The sequence below is a fragment of the Typopeltis vanoorti genome, chromosome 21 (genome assembly GCF_054136105.1).
Source record: "Typopeltis vanoorti isolate ZY-2024b chromosome 21, IOZ_Tvanoo_1.0, whole genome shotgun sequence".
Taxonomy (NCBI): domain Eukaryota; kingdom Metazoa; phylum Arthropoda; class Arachnida; order Uropygi; family Thelyphonidae; genus Typopeltis; species Typopeltis vanoorti.
Genome location: NC_143569.1, coordinates 76,620,015 through 76,646,587, shown reverse-complemented (window position 1 = coordinate 76,646,587; position 26,573 = coordinate 76,620,015). Strand labels below are relative to the sequence as shown.

The 26,573-nt window shown below is 37.9% G+C and overlaps 1 protein-coding gene across 2 annotated transcripts in view; it reads left to right on the top strand.

Moving 5' to 3' along the window:
* The window catches only part of LOC150094999 (pappalysin-1-like), a 171,488-nt gene that overhangs the window by 112,207 nt on the left and 32,708 nt on the right, over nucleotides 1–26,573 (top strand). For both annotated transcript variants that reach the window (XR_016550119.1, XM_090411011.1), the window contains exon 15: nucleotides 19,611–19,776. Coding sequence is in view for 1 of the 2 variants with exons in the window: in XM_090411011.1 (XP_090267137.1) it covers nucleotides 19,611–19,776 (166 nt within the window). In the remaining variant the exon portion in view is untranslated. The remainder of the gene's footprint in view (nucleotides 1–19,610; nucleotides 19,777–26,573) is intronic.

Here is a 26,573-nt window from a genome sequence, read left to right as displayed (position 1 = left end):
TTTATTACTAACAGAGTGAAATAACTAGTAGAATGGTTAACTTTTGTCTGATTTCTTTATGAAAAGGAAGTTACTCAGCTTGATCCTCTTTTTTTCTCTTTATATTAAATATCATCAATTAATTAAAAACACATTTTGAACATATTATTATTATTATTATTTGACACCTCCAGGGAGTCCAAAGACTCATCGAGGGAGCGTGTGCCAACAGCATCGAATGATTGGTCCCCTTCCAACTACTAACCGCGCTCAAACTTACTTAACTGAGCCATTAGTAGCAGAGGCTCTACCAATCAACCAACCTTTATTAATTATTCTAGTCTCCATGGAGTCACAAGACTCATCTTGGGAGGCCCACCCTACAAAACACAAAAGTCTATCATACCACTTCTTGAATGTTTGTTCTGTCACCTCTATCAGACAATGCATTCCATGGTTCAACTATGCTCCATGCAAAGAAACCACTCCTTACCCACTTGCTCACAACTTATTTTTGCAACTTCTGGGATGGCTCCTTATCATCGTTCCTTTCCCCTGTTCCAGAAATGAAAGAACTCCCTGTATCAACCCTGTAATTGCCTCTCAACAGTTTAAAAGTCTCAATCATATCATCTCTCTTTCTTCTATCTACTAAACTCTGCAGTCCACATTCCCTTAGCCTATCTTCATAGCTAACATTGTACAGTCCTGATACCATATTTGTTATCTGCCTCTGCACTCTTTCCACAGTTAATTTATCCCCTTCAAATCCTGAGGACCAAATTTGAGCACAGTAGTTCAGATATGATCTGATCAGGGCTTTATACAATGGAGTGACAACTCTTTTATCTCTGCATGTCATCATCCTTCTCAGTATTGCAGCAATCCTCTGGGTTATCTTCACCACCTTTGTAATATTTTCACTGAATTTCAAGTTTCTCTCAATCATCACTCTATATCCCTTATCTCCTCCACTTCCTCCAGTACAGTTCCTCCAAAAGAGTATGCAGCCTCCCATCAATATATTCCAAACTTCAAGACTTTACATTTAGCTGAATTAAACGAATCCCCATGCATTTTCCCACCTTTTCACTTTATTCAAATCCTCTTGCAGGGCTGCCACATCTGCACTATTACTAATAACCCTTCCCAGCTTCATATCATCTCCAAATAACTGAATATTCCCCTGGAAATCATTGACGATGTCACTGATATAAAGATTAAATAATACAGGTTCTGGTACTGAGCCCTGTGGGACTCCCACTTGTAGCCTTCGGCCTCCTTGATACTGCCTCACCATACACATCTCTCTCTCTCTCTCTCAAACCTATTAGATGGCCAATCCTGAATCCAGTTCACTAACCTGACATCTAAATCCATGTGCTGCAACTTAAATATCTGCTTATCATGTGGTACCCTGTCAAATGCCTTTATAAAATCTGAAAAAAATGGCAGAACATGCCTTTTCCCTCATCAACCCCTCTTGTCACTTTATTATAAGGCAATCATATTACTAAAACAAGAGCAACCCTTAACAAATCCAAGTGAAAAAATTCCTTAGGATTTTCTTTGGATCTCAGGGCCAATCTCTTCTCATATTCCAGTTCTGCCTTCCTTACCATACTAGTTACTCTCCTAGTCTGAGTCTTATATTCTTCATGCACCTGTCTCCATCCCCTCTCCTTATATTGAGTTCTTTATTAAGTTTTATCTATCATCAAGAAGAGAGCGAGCACGATGTCCTAGTGTAGAAATGATTCCAAACTTTTGAGGAGGATAATGATGGGAGTGACCATGGTGACCGTTGGTGTGGGTAGGTTTTCTGTAAATTGAAATGTTTAATTTCTCTGAGGAACTGGTCAGTTTGATGTCCAACAAAGTAAGAGCACCATTGGCTTTAAACTCAGCCATAAATTTATGTTCAGATGTTGATTATTTAGATGTTCTAGGAAGTTCAGGAGAGATTCACAGCCATGGCTCCAAATCAGGAAAATGTCATCAATATATCTTTTCCAAATTCTTGGTTTTAAAGGATAAGAAGAATGGCTTTAACTTCCATATCTTCTAAAGAGATGTTTGCAAGTACAGGTGACAACAGACTACCCATTGCAAGGCCAAAATTTTGTTTATAGATGGCGTCCTGAAACTTAAAGTATCCTGACTGGATGCAATTATTATTATTACCCTAAGACCTCATGGAGTCAAAGACTCATCTGAGTAAGTAAGGCCATGATCTTTCTAGATAATTTATCTTTGAGTAATACAAGAACTTCACCCATAGGAACATTAGTAAATAAGGAGACTATATTAAAACTAGTCATTATTTCATCTTCCTTAATAATAATATCTTTTATACATGAAACAAAATCTACGGAGTTTTTAATGAAAGACGGTGATATGTTGGAGAATCAATTCCTTCTATGATAAGTCGAAGTAGGGTATTTTCTTTATAAAATTTAGGAAGTCCATATAATTCTGGAATAAGCGGACGGAGAGAATGAAGAGAAAGGCGTATGTTTCTAGGTAGTTCAGAGGTAGTTTTCAGTAGGTTGTTGGTTCGGTGTATTTATCAATGTTCTTAACATTGATAAATATCATAACAAGATGATGGAATTGTTACAGAGTGACACTCGAGGATCGAGTGTCACTCTGTAACAATTCCATCATCTTGTTATGATATTTATCAATGTTAAGAACAACTGTGGCTTTGCCTTTATCTGCAGGAAGAATAATTATATTTTTGTCCGATGAAGAGATATTGTCTGTAGGAGGTTTGGCGTTATTGATGATGAAAGTGGATTCAATGCGGTTTGCCATAGGTTTGCCTCTTCCCCCCCCCCCCACCCCTCATATCATTTGAAAATATTTATGTATGTTTGTGTTGGATTCTGAATGAAGAGAAATTTAAATTATTAATACTCTCCTCAGAATCCAACATAATCCACTATGGCAAAGGCTACATTTGTAAATATTATTTAATGTAAATCACTTGTTTATAATTTAATATTCATATAACTACCTTTAATTTTATCTAATATTTAATTATTTAATCAAGAACGTATGTATTAATAATAGAAAAACTCTGTGATAAAATATTATTAAGCTATTTTAATTATTACTATGTTAATATTATAAGACCTTGTATTTGATAATTTAACTGCGCATTATTTGAAATGTAAATATTCTCTATTTATTCCTGTTTGTGAAAGTTTAACATTATGTAATAGCTCAATTTTATTTATGTTTTGTTTTGTTGTCATGGAGCCGCATGTAAGTAAGCGAGAGCAAGAATTGGAACAGAACGTGAAGAGGAGGTTTATTGAAAATGCTGAAAGTTTACTGGAAAGTTAAAGAGATCTCGAGAAGAATTTAGGCGGGAAAAATGGATATAAAAAGGAGGAACGCTGGAAAAAAAAGCATTAGGAGAATAGAGCATTAGAGATTTATTAGAGAGAGAAGGATTGGCATTAGGTTGGAATCGGGCATTCAGCAATCACAGTGTGATAATAGCGAGTCGGCAAGTCACTCAAGCAACTAAATAAAGTCTACAAGTTGAGAAGCAGTTAGCTAATAAGTTTCTGAATAACAAATAAAGCAACGGAAGATAGCTGAGTGACTACTGAATGACTAGCGATATTTTAGTTGAGATTTATTTTCAGGGCCGACCTTTCAAGGACACACCGAAACGTGAAGCATAGTAAGAAGTGACTAGAGAATAAATAGAGGCAACAGGGTTGTGTTTAATGATAGCGGTGTTTAGAATTATAGTGCCTAAAGAATTATTTGAATGCCGGAGGAATGAATATCTGTACATATAAAACCCCAAGTTAAAGAATTATTGTGTATTGCCCTAATTCAAGAGTAATCAGTAGTGCTTCATACAAGAACATCTGATTATATGTATTGTGCTCGTAAATTAATTCAGTTAATGCTAGAAGATTTATTTTAATGAGTGCTGTTTATTGTTAAAAGTGTTTACAGTTATAAAAAGTGTTTGTGTGTATGTTGATGAAGGAAGAAGATTAATGGTAAGATTATTCCAACTTTAATATTTCTGTTCAGAGAAGTGTGTGAGTTTCATCTTAGAATTCCCTGATGTTAACAGTAACTATCGTGGAGAATTAAAAGAAGCGTAAAATTAAAAGTGTCTGTTTATGAAGAGGTATTACTGCAATTTTTATTGTATTTGGAACTTAAGGAACTATGAAAAGACTGTGATATAGAGATAACAGATTTATCTTGTCAGAGTTTGATTGTACTTATCGGAGAAACTGAAGTGATTGTGATATCTTAATTACTGATTTGAAGTTAAGTTTAAAATTTATGATTTTAAAATTAAATGTTTGTTTTTGTTAATGAAAAGTTGTATTTTGCCTGAATCTCTTTTACTGCATTCCTAAAATATTCGAACCAAAGCGGGAAAATTAAGTAGGTTAAATATACTCGGCCAGTATATATAATAACATCATATAAAAGAGGATAGTTGTGAGTTGGTTTTTCTTCAATTCTTGAACTAATTCAGATATAGAGTGGCACAGTCTATAAATATAAATTTTCTCTATATTGAATTAGAAATCAACTAGCAACTTATAATTTTGTTTAAGAACATCATCGTGACTAACATGTCGGATCCAAAGTATAAATTAAGAAGTAGGATCCAACATTTGGAAGTGATTTTCTTCTCTGTTGTTGAGCTCTTCAACAAGAATCAGTCTTGTCAGTAGCTCTCCACTATGACTTAGAGACTTCTTCTTTCCCTACTGAAACCTTCCCTGGGATTAAGATATCAAGCACTAAGAAAATTTCACTGTCAAAATTTTTTCCAGTTTGCAATTTTCCCACATCAACCTACTTGAATACCATTATGAAGCAAAGGCATTTATCCTGTTGCTCAATAACTATATGAAATGCAATCCAAGATATACCTGAAACCTGTAAAACAGTCACACTGAAATTAATATCACTATTAGAAAAGCTGTTTTTAACTGGTAGTACAACATTCAGTTTATGAATAGTCTCTTTTTTCTGCATTACTAAACAGTTTTTTTTTTATAGCAATCTCATAAATGCTAGGTTTTTTAAGCCATAGTATCAGGTGGCCATAAAATAACTTTCCCTCTTTGGAAGCATCTGTAGCTAAAACCAATAAACGGAATGAGCCAAATTTTATATTGAGACATTTGAAGGCATGGGGAGATGATTTCCGCAAAAAAAAGATTTAGTACCAAAAGTCGCTGACAGGGGAAATTTTGGCACTGGCGGTACTGAAAACAAGTAGATAATTACATTAAAGGCAGATAAAATGGAATAATAACATTTCGACGGTGTAAGCGACAGCCGCATCATTCATTCTAGCTGGATATGTGGCATGTTACAATGATAATAATAATAATAATTAAACTAAAACAACAACTTGTGAGAGACACAGAAATTAATGTAATTATTGAACTCACAGGAAATAATGTTTTATTCATCAGAATCAATGTCCCCTGGACCACATACATGATTTTCAGTGTGCTGACCTTTCTTGTGTACAACAAATTGCATCCCGTGTGCAACATGCTCTTACAGCTGAGCGCAAGGGGCTGGATTGGATTTTCATAACAGCCCGTTTTATGTTCTCTTTCAAGACATGCAAGTTGGGAACGCCACCAACATACACAATGGATTTCAAATACCCCCACAGCCAAAAGTCGCATGGTGTGATGTCCGGGGATCGAGGTGGCCATGCCGTCAGAAAGAACTGACTGATAACTCTCTCATTACTGAAATGCTGGCGTAAAAGGCGCTGTACTGAACATTCAATGTGTGGCCGTGCTCCATCCTGCATAAAAATTATGGAGTCCAAACATTGTCTTTGCTGCAATGAAGGAATGACAAATTTTCCAGCATTCATCGATAAATCTCTCCAGTAATGGAGCAGGTTATAAGACCTGTAGGGGTAATACACTCAAAAAAGATTTTCCAGACTGTACCATAAGCCATATCAAATTTGCGTGCTATGGCATGAGAGCTTGGACCAGTATTGGTCTCTGTGTTGTTGAACACCATAGTAGCAATGCCTGTTACTGTCTCTTCTTGCACTGCTTTCCATCCTCTGCCAGGTCTAACTCCCAGTGATCCAGTTTCTTCAAACCTCTTAATCATAGCTCTCAGTGCTACAGCTGACATAGGACCTGTACGCAGGTTATGAGGTCTTCTAAATTCCCGAAGGGCTGCTACGGCATTGCACTGTTTAAGGTAAAACAACTTAACAAGTAAAGCATGCTGAGACAAGGTAGGATGCATATTGAGCATAATTTGTCAGTCATTTGAATAACTGCCTGAACGTTCCCAATCCCCTTTTAAGGAATTGGTGGCGCTGTTGTCATGTAAGCACAGTAAAATTCGCATAATCCTTTTTTACCTGGGTTTACTGCAAATATTTGATTCTTTTGGCTCAGTCAGTGCCAAAATTTCCCCTATCGGTGACTTTTGGTACTAAACCTTTTTTTCGCGGAAATCATCTCCCCATGCCTTCAAAAGCCTCAATATAAAATTTGGTCTCAATCCATTTATTGGTTTTAGCTACAGATGCCTCCAAAGAGGGAAAGTTATTTTATGGCCACCCGGTACATTAGTACCATGGAGAGGTAAAATGTGGAAATGAAACAGAAAATTGTTAAGATTGGATTTGAAAAAACTGTACATTGTAATCTTTAGGAGATACAAAACTGTTCATAAGACAGCAAAAGAATGAATGAACAGGAAGAAAAATTTATCCTGTGAGATTGGAGTCAAACTGTTAAGGAAGGCGAGGGGTAGGGAGAACTGTTGAACAGTCTGCACATTTAGAGTCAAGTGGGGTAATTGGTCACATTGCCATTCCTTGGATGCCATATGGTCACTCCCATACCTCATAGGATTTTGGGAACAAAGTCTCTACTAAAAGAAGAAGAGGTAGGGTCACAATTCCCTTTCCACACAGAATTAGTAAGAGAATCACAAACATCCATGCCCATGGTGGGATCTGAACCGACAATCTGTTGGTGGGAGAGCAGGTATGCTATCCACTCATCCAACCAGGCTGGCAGTGGAGGAATTGCCAGTGCTAAATGTGATGAACAGTGATGATGGAAAGATTTGTAGAAAATGAATCAACAGAAACTCGTGTGTGTGTGTGTGTGTGTGTGAGATGTGATGTTATTGAATGATATAATCACGTAATCACAAGAAAGATATTTATTTAACCAAATATTTCGGTCTGGAAATAGCAGACCATCGTCGGTGGTATTACAAGAACAGTTTAAAAAATATACAAGCTAGAATACTAACAATAGATCGTTGAAATTAGAACATGCCGCGTGATGTTATATCACTAAGTATGAAACGAAATATTTTGAAGTAGAAACATGATTGAATTTGCTATTAAAAAAAAAAAAAAAAAAAAAAAAAAAAAAAAAAATTAATGAGTAATCTTGATTAGGCTTTCCCAGATTTTTGATATAGATATGCAGTCATTACGATTCAGGTTGGGATGATGGAGCAAGGCCTCCACGCTTTCCTTGAACAAACGTTCGAACCTGTAACGGGATCTATGTAAGAGGCGCGTCTTGGACCAAAGGATGCTGTGGTCAGTTTCAATCCCGTGTTGAGCCAAACCAGACTTTTCAGGTTTATTGTGAAGAATGGATGATTGATGTTCTTGGATTCTTTTTTCAAGAGAACGTCCAGTCTGTCCAAAGTAAGAGAGATCACAGTTGCAAGGAATTTGATAAACTCCAGGAAGAGATAAAGTTGAGCGTTTGTCTTTAGGAGAAGGAAAATGAGAAGACAATTTGTTAATAGGAGAATACGTAGCTGTTAAATCATATTCTCCTAAAGACAAACGCTCAACTTTATCTCTTCCTGGAGTTTATCAAATTCCTTGCAACTGTGATCTCTCTTACTTTGGACAGACTGGACGTTCTCTTGAAAAAAGAATCCAAGAACATCAATCATCCATTCTTCACAATAAACCTGAAAAGTCTGGTTTGGCTCAACACGGGATTGAAACTGACCACAGCATCCTTTGGTCCAAGACGCGCCTCTTACATAGATCCCGTTACAGGTTCGAACGTTTGTTCAAGGAAAGCGTGGAGGCCTCCTTGCTCCATCATCCCAACCTGAATCGTAATGACTGCATATCTATATCAAAAATCTGGGAAAGCCTAATCAAGATTACTCATTAATTTTTTTTTTTTTTTTTTTTTTTTTAATAGCAAATTCAATCATGTTTCTACTTCAAAATATTTCGTTTCATACTTAGTGATATAACATCACGCGGCATGTTCTAATTTCAACGATCTATTGTTAGTATTCTAGCTTGTATATTTTTTAAACTGTTCTTGTAATACCACCGACGATGGTCTGCTATTTCCAGACCGAAATATTTGGTTAAATAAATATCTTTCTTGTGATTACGTGATTATATCATTCAGTCTTATGTCGCAAGTATCCTTAAAACAACAAATGTGATGTTATTATTATTATTATTATTATTATTATTATTATTCATGCCTCCATGGAGTCAAAAGACTCATCGTGGGAGGTCCTTCCTAAGAAACACAAAGTCTATCACACTCATCGAGGGGAGCCCCCCCCCCCAAGAAACACTAAAGCTATCATACCACTCCTTAATCTCGTTGACCATTCTTGCTCTCACCACTCTATCAGGCAATGCATTCCATGGTTCAACCACAGTCCATGCAAAGAAACCACTCCTCACCCTCTTTCTCACAGTTTCCTTTCGTAACTTCCAGGAATGGCCTCTTGTCATCACAACTTCCTTATGATGGCAACTTCCTTATTATGACCAAATCCAAAAACTCTTGAACCTCTTGTTCCCTCTATTACATGTTGCCTAAGATATTTGTACCTCAAGAATTCTAGAAATTCTATTCTCTTATTGCTACATGCATCTTCCTCTCCCCAATTTATACTGCTGTATTTAAAATCTCCCATAACAATTATTCTTCTTGCACTTGCCAAACTCAACTGTCTAAACATTTCCTAGTCCCCACCCTCTGTGCTCCTTGGTCTGTAGCAACACCCCCACTAAATATCCTGTCTTGCCCACCTCTATCTCACACTATATGCTTTCAAAATCATTAGTGTCACTGCCATCCAAAGTCTCCACTCTTAGAGGAAAATAGGTCGTCACTTATCATAAGCAGTACTCCACCACCACACTTTTCCTTCCTATCCTGCTGAAAAATGCTGTACCCAGCGACTTCTATTCCTGTTATTATATCCTCTTTTGTTAACCACGTCTCAGTGATCCCAATAATTTTTGGCCAGGCTGATGCTATTAGTGCCACCAATTCCTCTCCCTTATTCCGGATACTCCTGTCATTAGTATAAAGCATATAAATGCCTTTGTTTCTATACCCAGCATTATCCCATCTAGTCTCCACTGGGCTCAGGTAGATTATTAATCGATCTCATTGCTATTTTGTGTACTAAGTCAAGTATTTTTAGGGAGCTCTAAGAGTCATTACCTCAAATATGAGAACAATATTCAATGGTTCAATTGGATTTGCAATTTGTATATGTTGCTAATAGCTGTTCCATAGTGAATGAGAGAGAAAACATTTTTTTTTTCTGAGATGCAGAGTAGGAGCTATTACTAACATGGTTATGCCAAGAAAGATTTCCAGATTACAGTTATCCCAAGAAGAGAAATTCTATCTTGTCCAGAGATCTGGGCATTTTCAAAAGTAAGACCGAAGAAAAGGTTTTGTTTTGTTAGACATAAGATGGGATGGATTTTTACTAGGACTGAAATTAAAAGTTTTAAGAACCGAAGAACTGAAAAATGGTTTGTGGATCAAAATTATTGGTTGATATTCTGGATGTTTTGGTAATTTGCTTAGCGCAAGATTTATCATGTGAGAAAAAAAGTGGTGCAGAATATGTTCTGCACTACTTGAAGTGAGAGAAATTGCATGAAAATGAAGTGAGGGAAATTGGATGATAATTTGTCATTCTTTTAGGAATAGACTGAATGTGAACTAATTTCCAGGCTGCAGGAGAGATGTCAGTGGAATAGCAGAGAATTAAAAGGCAACAGAGAATAGGGGTCAATTCTGCAGCAAACCTTCAGAACAATCAGAGAAATGCCATCAGGAAACTTTTTGTATTCAATTTGGACATAATCTTCTGATCTCTTTTTGATGAAAAATCAAGGTGGATGTTAAATGTTTAGAATAGCAGAAGTATTTATGAAGACTGTTGATGTGAAAACTGGAAGAAAATCAAGAAATGAGAAGAGTGACTTTTTATATGGGTTACAGTGCAAGAACCATCTTAAGTGCTAAAGAAGCAGAAATAGGATGGAACAAAGTTATGGCCAGCAGCTTTGCTAAGAGGCCAGAGTGCATATCTTCCTTTCATGTTTTCCTGCTTTTAGCATAACCAAAATCAGTTTTGGATGTGCTGATAATTTACTTTTAGTTGTTTCTTATTTTAGGCATTGGTATACACAGAAAAATATGTAGATTTTAATGAAAGCCTGTGATATACTTGATTTTTCTGTTGTACAGTTTTATTACACTTCTTGGAGCAGTTATGAGTGATGGTTCAGTTTACTATAGTACACTGGTAATGTCATAAGTAGGATTCAGTATATATGTAAAAAAAAAACGTACCACTGACTGTATATATGTAAAAAAAAAACGTACCACTGACTGTATATATGTAAAAAAAAAACGTACCACTGACTGTATATATGTATATACATACACATAGTCCAGTCAAAATATTAAGTGGTCGTTAGAAATTGCTAGCTGATATAAGCAAGGGATGCGATCTATTAGACTGTGAAAAAAGACATGATTGCAAGTTAATGGTGGAAGGGATAAGTAATACTATTTATTTAAGGTCATATATTTCAGAATAAATATTACAGACCATCATCAGTAGTGAACAACAGTTAATTACAAAGTAGAATGCAAAGAATGGATTGATTTGAAAAATTAGCATGATGTTATACATAAAACAATGCAATGGTATAACTGAGGAAATATTGATAATTCATTAGCTATTTAAAAATTGTTTATGTGTGATTAAAATAAGACTTTCTCATATCTTAGAAAGACAGAGACAGTTGTTCTGATTTAAGTTCGAACAGTGAAAAAGGCCTCAGTGGTTTCTTTAAACAAGCATTCAAATTTATACTGAACATCAATGAAGTGAGTTTCAGACCATAGGATGTGGTCTGTATCTATTCCATGTTGTGCCAAGCAGTGCTGATTTCAGATTGGTGTTCTTGTATTCTCTACGGAGCATCCAGTTTGTCGAAAGTAAGAACAAATTTTTATGTGAAAAAGTCCGTCATGTGAAAAAGTTTATTTTTCACATGACAGTCATCACATGGAGAGAGAGAGAGAGAGAGAGAGAGAGAGAGAGAGAGAGAGAGAGAGACACTGTTTACCTTTTGAAGATAGAAACCATGCTGATAATTTGTTGATAGGAAGAAAAGTAGCCATTCAATTGCATTTCTTAAGAATTAAATTTAATTTCTGATCTGTTTGTGTACTGTTGTGAGAAACAGTTTTCGTGCTCTGAAGATTATTATTATTATTATCAGCAGACTTCCATGGAGTCAAGAGACTCATTATTGGAGGTCCCAATCTCACATGCACATCTCATCATACCTCGACTTAAATGCATTCACTGTCCCTGCACTCACCACACTCTCAGGCAATGCATTCCAATCACCCACTACTCTCCATGCAAAAAATCTACTCCTCACCCCCTTGCTCGCACCCACCTTACACAGCTTCCAGGAATGGTCCCCTCATTCTTCCCGTCTCCAGATATTCTGTGAAAAATCTCATCCACGTTAATCTGGTAATTATCCTTTACCAACATTTACATCTCGATCATGTCTTCCCTCTTCCTTCTGCCCACTAGGCTCTGAATTTGCATTCTCTCAATCTGTCCTCATATTCCACATTTCAGAGACTAGAAAGCAACTTAGTCAACTGTCTCTGAATCCTCTCCAACATCTCATCATCCTTTGAAAACCACAGTAATCCACAAGGAGCCTGATCAAAGTCTTGTAAAACATCCTTACTTCTACATGTTCAATGTTCTCTGAATCAATCCCATAATCTGCTGTGTTGGCTTCACAATTTTAGCAAAATGCTCACAGAATTTCAAGTCCTTATCTACCATCACCCCCAGATCTTTCATCTCCTCCACCTCTTCTAAAATATTCCCACCAGTCCTATACTCTGCATCCCATCTTTGCTTCCCAAATATTAAAACCTTACACTTTGCTGCAATGAACTAATATCTCCACATGTTTGTCCATTTAGACAGTCTGTTTGGGTCTTCTTGCAAAGTTACAACATCTGCTCTACTTCTCATAGTTATCCCTAACTTTGCATCAACTGCAAACAACTGTATATCACAATTTAAGCCCTTTCCAATGTCATTTACATACAATTTAAACAACAATGGCCCCAAAATAGATCCCTGGGGCATGCCACTGGGGAGTTCTTTCGTTTGGTTGAACAGCGAGATGGAGTCATGAGGGGCCATCCCTGGAAGTTACGAAAGGAAACTGTGAGAAAGAGGGTGAGGAGTGGGTTCTTTGCATGGAGGGTAGTCGAACCATGGAATGCATAGCGTGATAGAGTGGTGAGAGTGAGAACGTTTAACGTGCGTTTAAGGAGTGGTATGATAGACTTTGTGTTTCCTAAGAGGGACCTCTCTCGATGAGTCTTGATAGACTTGTGTTTCTTAGAAAGGATCTCCCATGATGAATCTTTTGACTCCATGGAGGCCTGAATAATAATAATAATAATAATAATACACAACTTGCTGACACCTACCAGACAACCAATCTCCAATCCAACACACTAATCTACTATCCAACCCCATCTATTCCAATTTAATTACTAGTTTGTCATGTGGCATGGTGTCAATGGCATGATGCCTGATGTAATACCAGCAAATAAGTTAAATAAATATTAATTATTTTCTTATTATTCTGTGTTGTAAATTAATGCCATCAAATAAATTGACACTCCAGTATCATGATCCAGAAACAGATAGAAAGCAGTTTCATTATTGGAGATATTTTCCTGAAAAGCCCTTGGAGAGCAGATACCTATAGATCATACTATGAATGCTTCAAAGTCTCTATTCATTATGGCTGATGGTATAATCCCTTCATAATGGATATTTGTCTGGCATAGGTATGTTCTAGCAGGATAATGTGCAGTGTCACAATGCCAGAGAGAGAGAGATATCTGGTGTTTGATTCCTTCACCCTAAATCTCACAGATATTATTATTATTATTATTATGGGTAACTCCAAGGAGTTCTTAAATTCATCGAGGGAGGCCCTAAACATCATGTCAAGAACAACTATTCAGCATTCGCACAGTATCTATCATACTTTGCTCTGAACTCATTTACAGTCAATGGCACACACAACAAACTCTGGCAACTTATTCTGCTCATTCTCCACTGTCCAATTATAATAAATTTAGTTTAATCCTTTATCCAAGTGTGAGCAAACAAAGTTTGCGCCTGAAAGTATCTTCAGGACTGGGGTCAGGTAGTACAACACTGGGAAACTCGCAGCAAAGCTGGACCTAGCTAACATTACTGCTATCTCAGTATATCCCATAATGCAAAACACATCTGCTTGCAGATATGTATAATGTTATGCATTAAGGGAAGGGCCACTATCCAGACTAGTTTTGACCTTTATTGAGGTCTCTTCAGTGGGAGCCACACCCAGATGTGGAGATACCAGGCAGAAGCAATAGCGAGGTCATCTTTACCTATAGGAGTTGCCAAAAGGTGTGCCTCCTTTTTATTAAATTACTCTGGATTTAGAGAAAGATGTTGAAAGTTTATTTTTCACTTGGTTAGACTATAATAAATTTAGTTTAATCCTTTATCCAAGTGTGAGCATACAAAGTTAGCACCTGAAATATCTTCAGGACTGGGATCAGGTAGTAGGGTCAGGTGTTTTACTTCGTGAGAACAGAAGGGGTAAAAAGGGAGGGGGAATGCTATTGATGATAGAGAAAGAGTTATGTCCATATAAAGTAGAGATGAAAGAGGGAAATAGTGCCAGTGGTTTTTGAGGCAGTATGGTGGGAGATAGAGGTGAATGGAATCAAATACTTGGTGGGATGTTGTTATACACCAGGTAATGTGGATGGTGGTGATAGTGAAATGGATAGTTAAATTAGCCAAGCAAATAAAAAAAAGGGTGATCATTATGGGTGATTTTAATTATGGCAATATAGACTGGAATGATGAGATAGCAACTGGAAGTAAAGAAAATGAGTTTGAGTTTTTGAGGGTAACTACCTCAGACAGTATGTAACAGAGGGCACACGAGGATTGAGGGTCTTGGATTTGGTCATCTCATCATAGGATGTAATTATAAATGAGGTGTCAAATCATTCACCAATTGGTGAGAGTGACATGAGGTGATTACCTGGGTGGTTGCCAGCAGTGCGAGGACCCCTGTGAGAAAAGGGTATATGTGGAACTACAAGGGCGGTGATTATGAAGAGCTCAGGAGACAGCATGCGGGTGTAGCGTGGAATGAGGAGTTAGCTGGAAAAGAGATCAATGCAGCTTGGGGGATTTTCAAAAACTATCTAGCAGATGCAATGTCTAAATGTATTCCAAGGGTGAGAAGGTTAAATAAGGTGGGTGTGAGATGGATGAATAAAGAGATCAAGCATGCAATACAGAGAAAAAGGGCATTGTGGAGGCAGCATAAGAGAAGTGGAAATAACCAATTTCATGAGGTCTACAAAGACCAGGCAAGGAGGGTGACTTGGTTGGTGAGGGCAGCTAAAGAGAGGTATGAACAGCAGTTGGCTAATGATGCCAAAAAGAATCCTAAGGAGTTCTTTTGATATGTAGCCAGCAAAAGAAAGAATAATTATGGAATGATGACATTGATTGGAGAAAAAGGTATAAAGACAGCTGATACAGAATGTGTGGTGGAGATACTTAATGAGCAGTTCATAAAGATCTTTCAATCTTGTGAATGTGACTTCATGGAGGGATTGAGAGCAGTTGATGATGATGGAGAGGAGAGACGGACTGTAGGTTAGCAAGAGGTGTATGGGGAGTTGAGTAAACTAGATGTTAATAAGGCTGTGGGACTTGATAATATATCACCACATATTCTGAAAGAATGTGCCAGGGAGTTGACATCTGCCTTGACATATTTTTTTAATATGAGTCTTGCACTCGGTCAAGTCCCTAAGGATTGGAAGGAGGGCAAGATTATGCCACTTCATAAAGGAGGTGATCAAACTCAAGCATCAAACTATAGTCCTATCTGTGTGTCAGGTGTTGTGGTTAAGTTGTTGGAGAAGCTTGTGAGAACTAGGATCCAGAGTTGGGTTGACAACAATGGTATAATCTTTGATGGACAGCATGGATTTGCTAAAGGGAGGTCGTGTTTTAGTAATCTACTTACTTATTACAATAAAGTGACTGCTTCCTTGGACAGAGGAGGAGGATACACAGTAATATACTCGGATTTTGCAAAAGCTTTTGATAGAGTACCTCATGATAAGTTGACAGTGAAACTAGAGCAGATGGGGTTGGATATTAGATTAGTGCGTTGGATTGGGGAACAGCTATCTGATAGGTATCAACAAGTTGTGTATGGGGGTGTGATATCCAGGAAAAGGAAAGTCACTAGTGGAGTGCCTCAGTGGTCTGTTTTAAGGCCATTATTATTTAACTTATATATTAATGATATTGGCAAAGATTTGGATGGAGATATTCAGTTGTTTGCAGATGATGCAAAGTTGGGACGAACCATAAAGAGTAGTGAAGATGTTGTGGCCTTGCAAGAAGACTTGAATAAATTGAGTGATTGGGCACGGAAATGGGGATATGAGTTCAATGTTGCAAAATGTAGGGTTTTAAAATTTGGAAAACAAAAATGGGATGCAGAATTTATGCTTGGTGAGAATATATTGTTGGAGATAGAGGAAATAAGAGATCTGGGGGTAATAGTGGATAAGGATCTAATATTTAAGGGACATATCGGCAAAATTGTGAAGACAACACAAAGGCTTCTGGGAATGATGCGGAGGACAATGACGTGTAGAAGTAGAGGGATTCTTGTTCCGTTGTACAAGGCTTTGATTAGGCCACACATGGACTGTTGTGCCCAGATTTGGTCACCGGGTTTTTAGAAGGATGAAGAGATTTTGAAACGGTTCAAAGGAGACTGACTAAGGTAGTTTCTGAACTCTGGAATGTCGAGTATGAGGAAAGATTGAGAAGATGTAATTTGCAGAGTCTGGTGAACAGGAGGAAGAGGGGAGATATGATAGAGACCTACAAGTTGGTAAGGGGTTGTTATAGGATCAATGCTGGAGAAGTGTTACAGAGAATAGTGGGAAATCCAGGGAGAACCAGATGTCATCCCTGGAAACTATATAAAGAGAGGTCTGAGTAGGGGAGTGAGAGGCAAGGTTTTATCGTGCAGAGTTCTGAATGATTGGAACGCATTGCCTGAGAGTGTGGTGTCTGCAAAGAGTTTGAATGTGTTTAAAACACGGTTTGATGAGCTGTGTGTGTGATAAAAGGACCTCCCAGATGAGTCTTTGACTCCATGAGGTCTTGGGGTGGTAATAGTAATAATAATAAAACCCTTCAGTAATTTGAATGTCTAAATCATACACCCCTTTTCTGCCTATCAACAAATTTCTGTAACCCACAATCTTCAACCTGTTCTCGTAAGGTACATTCCATAGACCAGCTATCATCTTGGTCACTCACCTCTGGATCCTTTCTTATTGAAGCTTGATAAAGAGGAACAATAACTTGCTTGTCTCTTCTCGTCAAAGTATTCTTCAGTAACCAAGTGATCTGATGTGCTGATTTAGCCACTTTTGTTATGTGTCCCCTAAACTTCAACTTCCAACACTTCCAAATCTGTGGCTTCGTCAATCTCCTGGAATACAGTTCCATCAATATGGCATACTGCTGTATGCCATATTGATTGAACTGACATCCATTCTTCTTAGCCCAGTCTTCCAATCTATCCAAATCATCCTGCAAAATTTTGACATCATCTGTATTCACTATTGCTCTGCCCAACTTTGCATCATTAGCAAATAAATGAACAGTTCCTTTCAGACCCTTTTCTATATCGTTAATGAACAAATTAAATAGTAGTGGTCCAAGAATAGAACCCTGCGGCACACCACTAGTCACAGGCCTTCTTTTGGACTCTACTCTTGAATAAACTACTCTCTGATATCTCTCCATCAATTCTGATATCTCTTCATCTATACAGCATTCGCATAGTATCTATAATACTTTGCTTTGAACTCATTTACAGTCATGCCACCCACAACAAACTCTGGCAACTTATTCCACCCATTCACCACTCTCCAAGTAAAAAGCCTAGTTCTAATACCCTTGCTAACTACACTCTTGCTCAGTTTCCATGGATGGCCCCTAGTTCTACCACCCTCCTATCAATCTTACCAACCCTATATCCTTCCTCATGTGCTGCAGTTTACTGATTAGAATTCCATGTGGTATCCTGTCAAAGGCCTTAGCAAAGTCCAGCAGTATCACTGTAAACCCATTACCCTTATCCAGTTCAGCCGTCACTGTATTATAAAATGCGAGCAAGTTATGGGATTGGATGGTATGCCAGCTCAAGTCTTACATGAAGCTGCAAAGGAATTGTCAGTATTGTTTAATTTAAGTCTCAGCTCTAGGTTAGTCCTAAGGGAGCAGAAAGAGGGGAAAATAGTTTCATTGCATAAAGGAGGCTCCAAGACTGCTGTTGCAAATTACCAACCTATCAGCATATCAGGAGTCATTGTCAAGGTTTTGGAGAAGACCATGCTGCTCCCCACATAGAGCATACCATTTTCATCTATCCATTCCTGTATTTTGCTCTTGACTTCCTTCTCCAAAACCTTGACAACGACTCCTGATATGCTGATCGGTCAGTAATTTGCGACAGCAGTCTTGGAGCCTTCTTTATGCAATGGCACTATTTTTCCCTCTTTCCACCCCCTCGGGACTAACCCAGAGCTGAGACTTAAAATCAACAATATGGTCAAGGGCACTGACAATTCCTTTGCCGCTTCACGTAAGACTTGAGCTGGTATACCATCCAATCCCACAGATGTATTCACATTAAGGTTCTGTAATATACTATTCACTCCATTTCATTCACCTCAATTCCTGTATAAGCCATTGGTTCCCTCATTCCTGCAATATCACCTCCTGGATGATATACTCTTGCAAAGTGTTTGCTTAGTAATTCTACTATTTCAACTGATTCAGTTACCTCCCCACCATCGGCATTCCTTAAAATCATTCTGCCATATACATTTTTTTCTTTTACTTGCAGCATATCGAAAGAACTGTTTGGGATTCTATTTAGCTTGCGATGATAATTTCCTTTCATAATCTGGTTTTGCTTTTCTTACTACACTAATTACCCTTCTGGCCTGTGCTTTGTACTGTTCGTGTGCCTCCAGGTCATCTTTCTCCTAGAGTCCGGAGAGTAAATCAAGTGGGAGTTAAATGGATGAATAACACCATTAAGCTTGAACTGCAAAAAAAGAAACAATTGTGGAGGGAATTTATATGCCATGGCACTGATCCACGCAATTTTCTAAAGCTTGTCATACTTACCAGCCTGGTAATTCCACATGTACCCTGTCTTATTTGAAAATTCCACACATTTAGCCACCTCCCATGTCAAGACCTTTATGATCACTCTCACCAATTGGTGGCAACGTGGTCATATTCATTACAGTCAAATTCTCAGATGCAATTACTAGGTCAAGCACTCTCGAACCCCTAGTATATTCCATTACATGCTATCACAGGTAGTTATCCCTTAGTAACTGCATAAAATCCATTTCCTTCCTCCCATGTGTCCTCTCTTCCTTCCAATCAATGTTAACCTTAGTTGAAATCCCCCAGAATAATTACCTGTTCTCCACTCATTGAGTCTATTTGCCTATGCATACTATCTCCATCATCTATTCCATCGCCTAGTCTATAGCAGCACCCTACTGTATATTTTGTTCTGCTGGCCTCAATCTCACATAAGATAGTCTCAAATGTGCTATTTTCAATTTTTGCAGTTAAACTTCTATTTCTTTGGCTGCAGTTCATCAGCTATCAACAATGACTCCTCTCCCCATTATTTTCTCTGTCTTTCCTGAAACACTATACCCTTCACATTCTATCCCACTAATTATATCATCCTCTGTTAGCCATGCCTCACTAATGCCAATAACCTTTGGCCAGGAAGAGCCAACCAAGGCCAAAAATTCCTCCTTCTTGTTCCTAATACTCCTGGCATTAGTATACATAAAATGGGAAGCAATATATGGGAAGCTTCCCATATATTCTCATGATATCAGGATTGCTTCCCATCCTGATATCATGGTACAGCAAGCCTCCTGCAGCGCTCAAAGTTCTTATCAAGTTCTGGCAGCAAGAGTGTATGTAGCCTATGAACTATTAGAATAGTGGTAATAATATTTTGAGTAATCAGTAAATATTGTATATTGTAAAAAAAACATGTAAAACATACTGAGTTTATTTCTTTTCCTTCCTAGACGAACATTATATTTGCAGTGCAACAGTAGCGGATCATGGACAGGGCCATCCTGTGTGCCTGTCACTTGTCACCCACCACCACAGATATTAAATGGTCATTACGAATGCACTAATGCTTTTAAGGCTGGTAGTGTATGTACTATATATTGCAGTGATGAGAAAGAGGTAAGCTAATGATTAAGTACTGTTTCATATTTTAAATAACTTTCTGGGAATAAAGGAAAGTATTTCTTTAACCACCAATCATCCAGAACAAAAACGGGTGTTGCATGAATGTGCAAAGGAATTGTCAACGCCTCTTACTTGGTTATTTAACTTAAGTTTGAACTCTGGTATGGTCACTAGAGAATGGAAGGAAGGCAAAGTAGTTGATTTGCATAAAGGTGGCTCTAAAACTGCAGTAGTTAATTACAGACTAATCACTATCTCGGTAGTGGTGGTAAAAGTATTGGAAAAGTTGGTTAAAGACAAAATTCAAGAATGGGTAGATCAGGATATGATACTCTATAGGGGCCAACATGATTTTGTTAAAGGTCGATCCTGCCTTAGCAATTTATTAGCTTTTTATAATAGAATGACATCTGAGATGGACAGGAAATGGCTACACAGTGGTACTCCTGGATTTTGCTAAGGCTTTTCACAGGATACCCCATGGAATACTGTTGCGCAAATTGGAGCCCTTGGGACTCTGTGCTTGGGCCATTGTTGTTTAATTTGTACATAAACGATATAGAAAATGGCTTAAAGGGAGATATTCAGTTGTTTGTTGATGATACAAAGTTGGGTAGCACAATAAAAAATCAAGCTGATGTTGAGAGTTTGCAGGATGATTTAAATAAGCTGGTAAAATGGGTGAAAGGAAATGGATGTCAATTCAATGTAGAAAAGTGTCAAGTTATGCATTTTGGGATTAAAAGATTACCTGCTGTGTACTACATTGATGGAACGGTACTTCAAGAGATTGATGAGGCTAGGGACTTAGGGATGTTGGTAGATAGGGAGATGAAGTTCAGGGGACACATTATTAAGGTGTCCAAGATTGCACATAGGATTACTTGGTTATTGAGAAACACACTAACATCCAGAGATAAAGAGGTTATTATTCCCCTTTATTATTATTATTATTATTATTCGTGACACCTCCAAGGAGTCCGAAGACTCATCATGGGAGGAGCATTGATACTTCCACATTTGATTACTGTTCTCAGGTCTGGTCACCTGGATTCCTTGGAGATGAGGAGGTTGTGGAAAGGGTACAGAGGAGAGTGACTAAGTTGGTGAGTGATGTAAAAAATGCTCCCTACATTGATAGATTGAGAGCTTGTGGATTGCAGAGGTTGTTTGATAGGCAGAGAAGAGGAGATATGATAGACACATTTAAATTACTGAAAGGTTTTTATAAGATTGATGCAAGGGAAATATTTCAGTTGTGTGATAGTGATGGAAGAACAAGAGGTCATCCCTGGAAATTAAGGAAAAGTGTGGTTAACAAGGGCGTGAGAATGAGGTTTTTCACCTGGAGGGTGGTGAATGAGTGGAACGCACTGCCTGACTCAGTTGTGAGTTCTTTGTTGGTAAATGAATTCAAGAACAGCTATGACAGATATTGTTTTGATAGTTTGGGTCTCCTGCGATGAGTCTACTGACTCCATGGAGATACCCATAATAATAATAATGATAAAAATCAAAGATGTATGAAATTTTTATGAATGTATGAAATGAAAAGCAATGAGAAAACTGAAATCCATTTTCACAGTTGGAAGAATAATAGACCATTTCATCCTCTGAATGGAAAAGACCTGAGTTTAATTCTTATCATGAGTATGGAAATCTTTATATGGTTTTCCAACTGAAGGTGAGTTATCCAATCTCATACAGAGGTAGCTGGGTTCTTTCTTCCAGCTGGGAATAAAGGAAAGTATTTCTTTAACCACCAATCATCCAGAACATAACGGGTGTTGCATGACCCACAGGAGATAAATCTGAGAAACTCAGGTTTACCATGTATCCAAATCAGATACTACATTCAAATAACAGACAAAAATGCTAGTGGGCAGCAGATAGCACAGGATGTAAATGGTGAATAGTGAAGTAGCATGTGGAGGATCAAGTAGTGCAGATAATAGACTGTGTAATGTAAAGTGCCCACCTATGATGAGTCCTTGGACTCCTTGAAAGTGTCACCTAAAAACAACAACAACAATGAAGTTTTGAAGCAAGCAAAATATATTTGTTTTATAGAAAGTACCGAATGGCTTGATTTTTTAACAATACTTGTGACATAGTGATTAGAAATATATACATGTTTGCACAAGAATAATGCTCTATGTGTGAATGATCAATTGTTCGTATTCCACTTTTTTTTTGAAACTATTCCTATGTAGCCACTGAAGATGGTCTGTAATATTCAGACCAAAATATTTGGCAAATTAAACATTATTCTTGTGCAAACGTGTATATATTTCTAACTGAATGGCTTATTCACACACTTCTGAAACTTAAAGTATGATTTACAATAAATATTAAATCTGTTAATTATATCCCTTCTTAAATACAAATTTGTCCTATTGTCTCTACCTGGTATTTATGAAGTCCCATGTTCAAGTAACTTATTTTACTTCAAACTTGTCAAATTGGCCTTCCACTAGATAAGCAGATTTCTAAACATCAAAAGGAGGTTTATAAAACCATAATCTCGATCTCATTTTGATTTGACATTAGTCCTAGGAACTTTTTGACTTCTCTAGATTACTGCACCAAAGCATCTTAAATATAAGTACAGTCCTGTACACCCTCTGTCTAAAAAGAAACCGAACTTTTTGAAAATAGAAGAAACTGATGGCACCACCTGTTGTATCTTTTTGTTGTCAAAAGCAGTGACCTTCATTAGTGTTGTGTCAACTGTTTATGACATTTGTTTCATTAGAAGCCGAGTTATAGTCCCAAGAGTGAGAGTGTGTTTTGACGAACGGTCGGAAAATTAATTTCAAACAGAGAGCTGAGATTGACTTTTGTGTTAAATTTGGTAAAAGTTTTACTGAAATGCATCAAATTTTTCAAAAAGCATACGGTGATGAATGTTTATTCTATATTCAAGTTTACGAGTGGTTTAAGTGATTTCAAAGTGGTCGTGAAATGTTTGAGGACGACGAAAAGCTAGGCCGTCCAAAAACTGGACTGAGTGAAGTTAACATCCAAAAAGTGTATGATTTCATCAAAGAAAACCCCAAATCATCCGTGAGTGATTGAAAATGAATTGGGGATTCCAAAATCAACTGTGCATAACATTTTGAGCGAGAGTGTAGGCTTTCATAAACTGAATTCGTGATTTGTTCCCCACAAGTTGACCGATGACCAAAAAATGTATCATAAGGACTCAAACTTCCTTGAAGTGATCGTTACTAGTGATCGTCACCAGAGTGCTGAGTGGAGACCACCAGAAGAGGGACATCCGAAAAAAAAAAAAGTCGCTTGGAGAAGTCAAAAGTAAAGACAATGCTGATTTTTCTACGATTAATAGGGCATTATCCACAAAGAATTCATTCTGCCAGCCAAATGGTCAGTTTTATCTCGAAGTGATTGATAGCGAGAAATCGTCGCGTGCGGCATGAATATCGTGATGCAGGCAGCTGGTCACTTTTGCACAATAATACACCATCTCATCATTCAAACATTGTGAAACAGTTTTTGAGCAAAAAACAAGTTTGTGTGTTTGATCACTTGCTGTATTCACCTGATTTAGCACCCTGTGACTTCTTTCTCCTCAACTTCATTTGCAGATGTAAGGAAAGCGATACGACACCATTGAAAACGTTCAAGCGGCAGTAACCACAACCCTCAATAGTATCCCAAAAACCGATATAATAAACTCGTTTAACGAATTAATTGACCATGTCAAATGCTGTATTGAAGCTGAGGGAGAGTATATTGATTGAAATAAATGATTTGAATAATTATAATTTGCCTGTGTTTTATTTTCTATGAAAAATGGTCGGTTTCTTTTTGAACAGAGGGTGTATATTCAAAGAAAGTTTCTAAGCCTTACTGTGATAGCCGAGTCTAAAGTGCAATGAAGGTCTGGAAAACTGATCAGACTTTATCAAATAACATTTAACTTAAGTTTATAGTCCTTAATAGATTGGAAGTGTCTAATTATAGGCCAGTTTGTGTGTCATCAGTAGTTAGTAAGATCTTGGAGAAAGTAGTGAAGGACCGTATACAGCATTGGGCAGATGAGGGTAATGTTATTTGTGAGAGTCAACATGGATTTGTGAATGAGTGCTCTTGTTTTAGCAATATGCTAGCCTTTTATGATAAAGTTACAAGAGCATTAGTAGTTTATTCAGGAGTAGAGTCCAAAAGATGGCCTGTGACTAGTGGTGTGCTGCAGGGTTCTGTTCTTGGACCACTGCTGTTTAATCTGTTCATTAACGATATAGGGAAGGATCTAATAGGAACAGTTCATTTGTTCACTGATGATGCCAAGTTGGATAGGGCGATAGTGAATGCAGAAGATGTCAAAATCTTGCAGGATGACTTGGATAGATTGGAGTTCTGGGCTAAGGAGAATGAATGTCAATTTAATGTAACAAAATGTAAGGTTATGCATTTTGGAGTGAAAAGATTAGCAGCAGTATACCACATTGATGGAACTGTACTCCAGGAGATTGATGAGGCCAGGGACTTGGGAGTGTTGGTGGATAGGGAGATGAAGTTTAGGGGGCACATTGCAAAAGTAACTAAATCGGCTCATCAACTCACTTGGTTGTTGAAAAATACCTTGACGAGCAGAGACAAGCAAGTTATTGTACCTCTGTACTGAGCCTTGATAAGACCTCATCTCGACTACTGTACCCAGATTTAGTCACCTAGGTTCCTTCTTGATGGGGAGGAGGTGGAGAGGATCCAGAGGTGAGTGACTAGTGGATCTATGGAATGAACCATATGAGAACAGGTTGAAGATTTGTGGGATGCAGAAATTAGTTGATAGGTGGAAAAGGGGAGATATGATTGAGACATTCAAATTGCTAAAGGGTTTCTATAAGATTAATTCTGAGGATATTTTTGAGATCAGGACTGGTGGTGGGAGAACTAGGGGACGCCTATGGAAGCTGAGCAAGAGTGTGGTTAGCAAGGGTGTTAGAGCTGGGTTCTTTACTTTTAGAGTGGTAAACGAGTGGAATAAGTTGCCAGAGTCTGTTGTGGGTGCTATGACAGTGAGTGAGTTCAAGGTAAGGTATGATAGATACTGTGAGAATGTCGTATAGTTGTGTGGACATGATGTTTAAGGCCTCCCCTCGATGAGTCTAAGGACTCCCTGGAGTCGCCCGTAATAATAATAATAATAATTAGATGAGGGAAAGGCATATACTGCCATTTTCTTAGACTTAGTGAAGGCATCTGACAGGGTGCAACATGATAAGCTGATATTTAAGTTGCAGCACATGGGTCTGGATGTCAGATTGGTCAACTGGATTCAGGATTGGCTGTCTGATAGGTATCAGAGAGTTGTGTATGGTGGAGCAGTTTCCAGGAAGCAGAGGGTTACAAGTGGGGTCCCACAGGGCTCAGTACTAGGACCTATATTGTTTAACCTTTATATCAATGACATTGCCAGTGGATTGCAAGGGGATATTCAGTTGTTTGCGGATGATGTGAAGCTGGGAAGGATTATTAGTAATAGTGCAGATGTGGTAGCCCTGCAAGAGGATTTGAATAAGCTAGATAGATGGGCAAATGAATGGAGGTATCAGTTTAATGCAGCAAAATGTAGGATCTTGAGATCCTACATTTTGGGAAACATCGATGGACACTGCATATTATATGGGAGGAGTTATACTGGAGGAAATAGGAGAGACAATCGATCTGGTGTTAATGATTGATAGAAACCTGAAATTTAGGGGACATACTGCAAAGGTGGTGAAGGTAACACAGAGGATTGCTTCAATAATGAGAAGTACACTGACCTGCAGACATAAAACAGTTATCATTCCGTTGTATAAGACCCTGATCAGACCACACTTGGACTATTGTTCTCAGATTTGATCCCCAGGATTTGAAGGGATAAATTAACTGTGGTAAGGATACAAAGGCGAATAACAAAGATGGTTTCAGGACTGTACGATGATAGTTATGAGGATCGGCTGAGGGAATGTGGACTGCAGAGTTTGGTGGATAGAAGAAGAAGAAGGAGAGGTGATATGATTGAGACTTTTAAACTGTTGATAGGTGGTTACAGGGTTGACACTGGGGAGTTCATTTGCTTGGTTGAACAGCAGGAAGGAGTGATGACAATAGGCCATCCCTGGAAGTTACGCAAGGAAACTGTGAGCAAGAGGGTGAGGAGTGGGTTCTTTGCATGGAGGGTGGTTGAACCATGGAATGCATTGTCTGATGGAGTGGTGATAGTGAGAACGGTCAATGAGTTGAAGGAGTGTTATGATAGACTTTGTGTTTCTTACGGGGGGGGGGGGATGACCTCACTTCAGTGAGTCTTGATAGACTTTGTTTCTTAGGAAGAACCTCCCACGATGAGGCTTTTGACTCCATGGAGGCCTGAATAATAATAATAATAATATGTGAAGTGAATATTTAATTCTTGAGTTTCTAATAGTGTTTTGGTATCAACCAAGTATACATGAATTGGCATATGAATGACAGTCACCTTTAGCACATATACACCTATTATAATAGGCTGCTTCTCATTTTCCATAGTTTCCAGCTTTTGGCAGATGTGGCATAGTAATCAAGAGTGAAATATGCTGGACACAGTGCTTAACTTCATGAATAATTAGCAAACAAATATTTTGTACCAAAACTAAGCAGTACATCATCAGTGTGGAAGAAATAAGCAATTCAGAGAGAAAGAGAGAGAGGAAATACAAGGCAAATACAGAGTGATTCATATAGAACTGAACCAAAGTTTTCACTTCTATATTAATGACATTCTGACTGGCTTAACT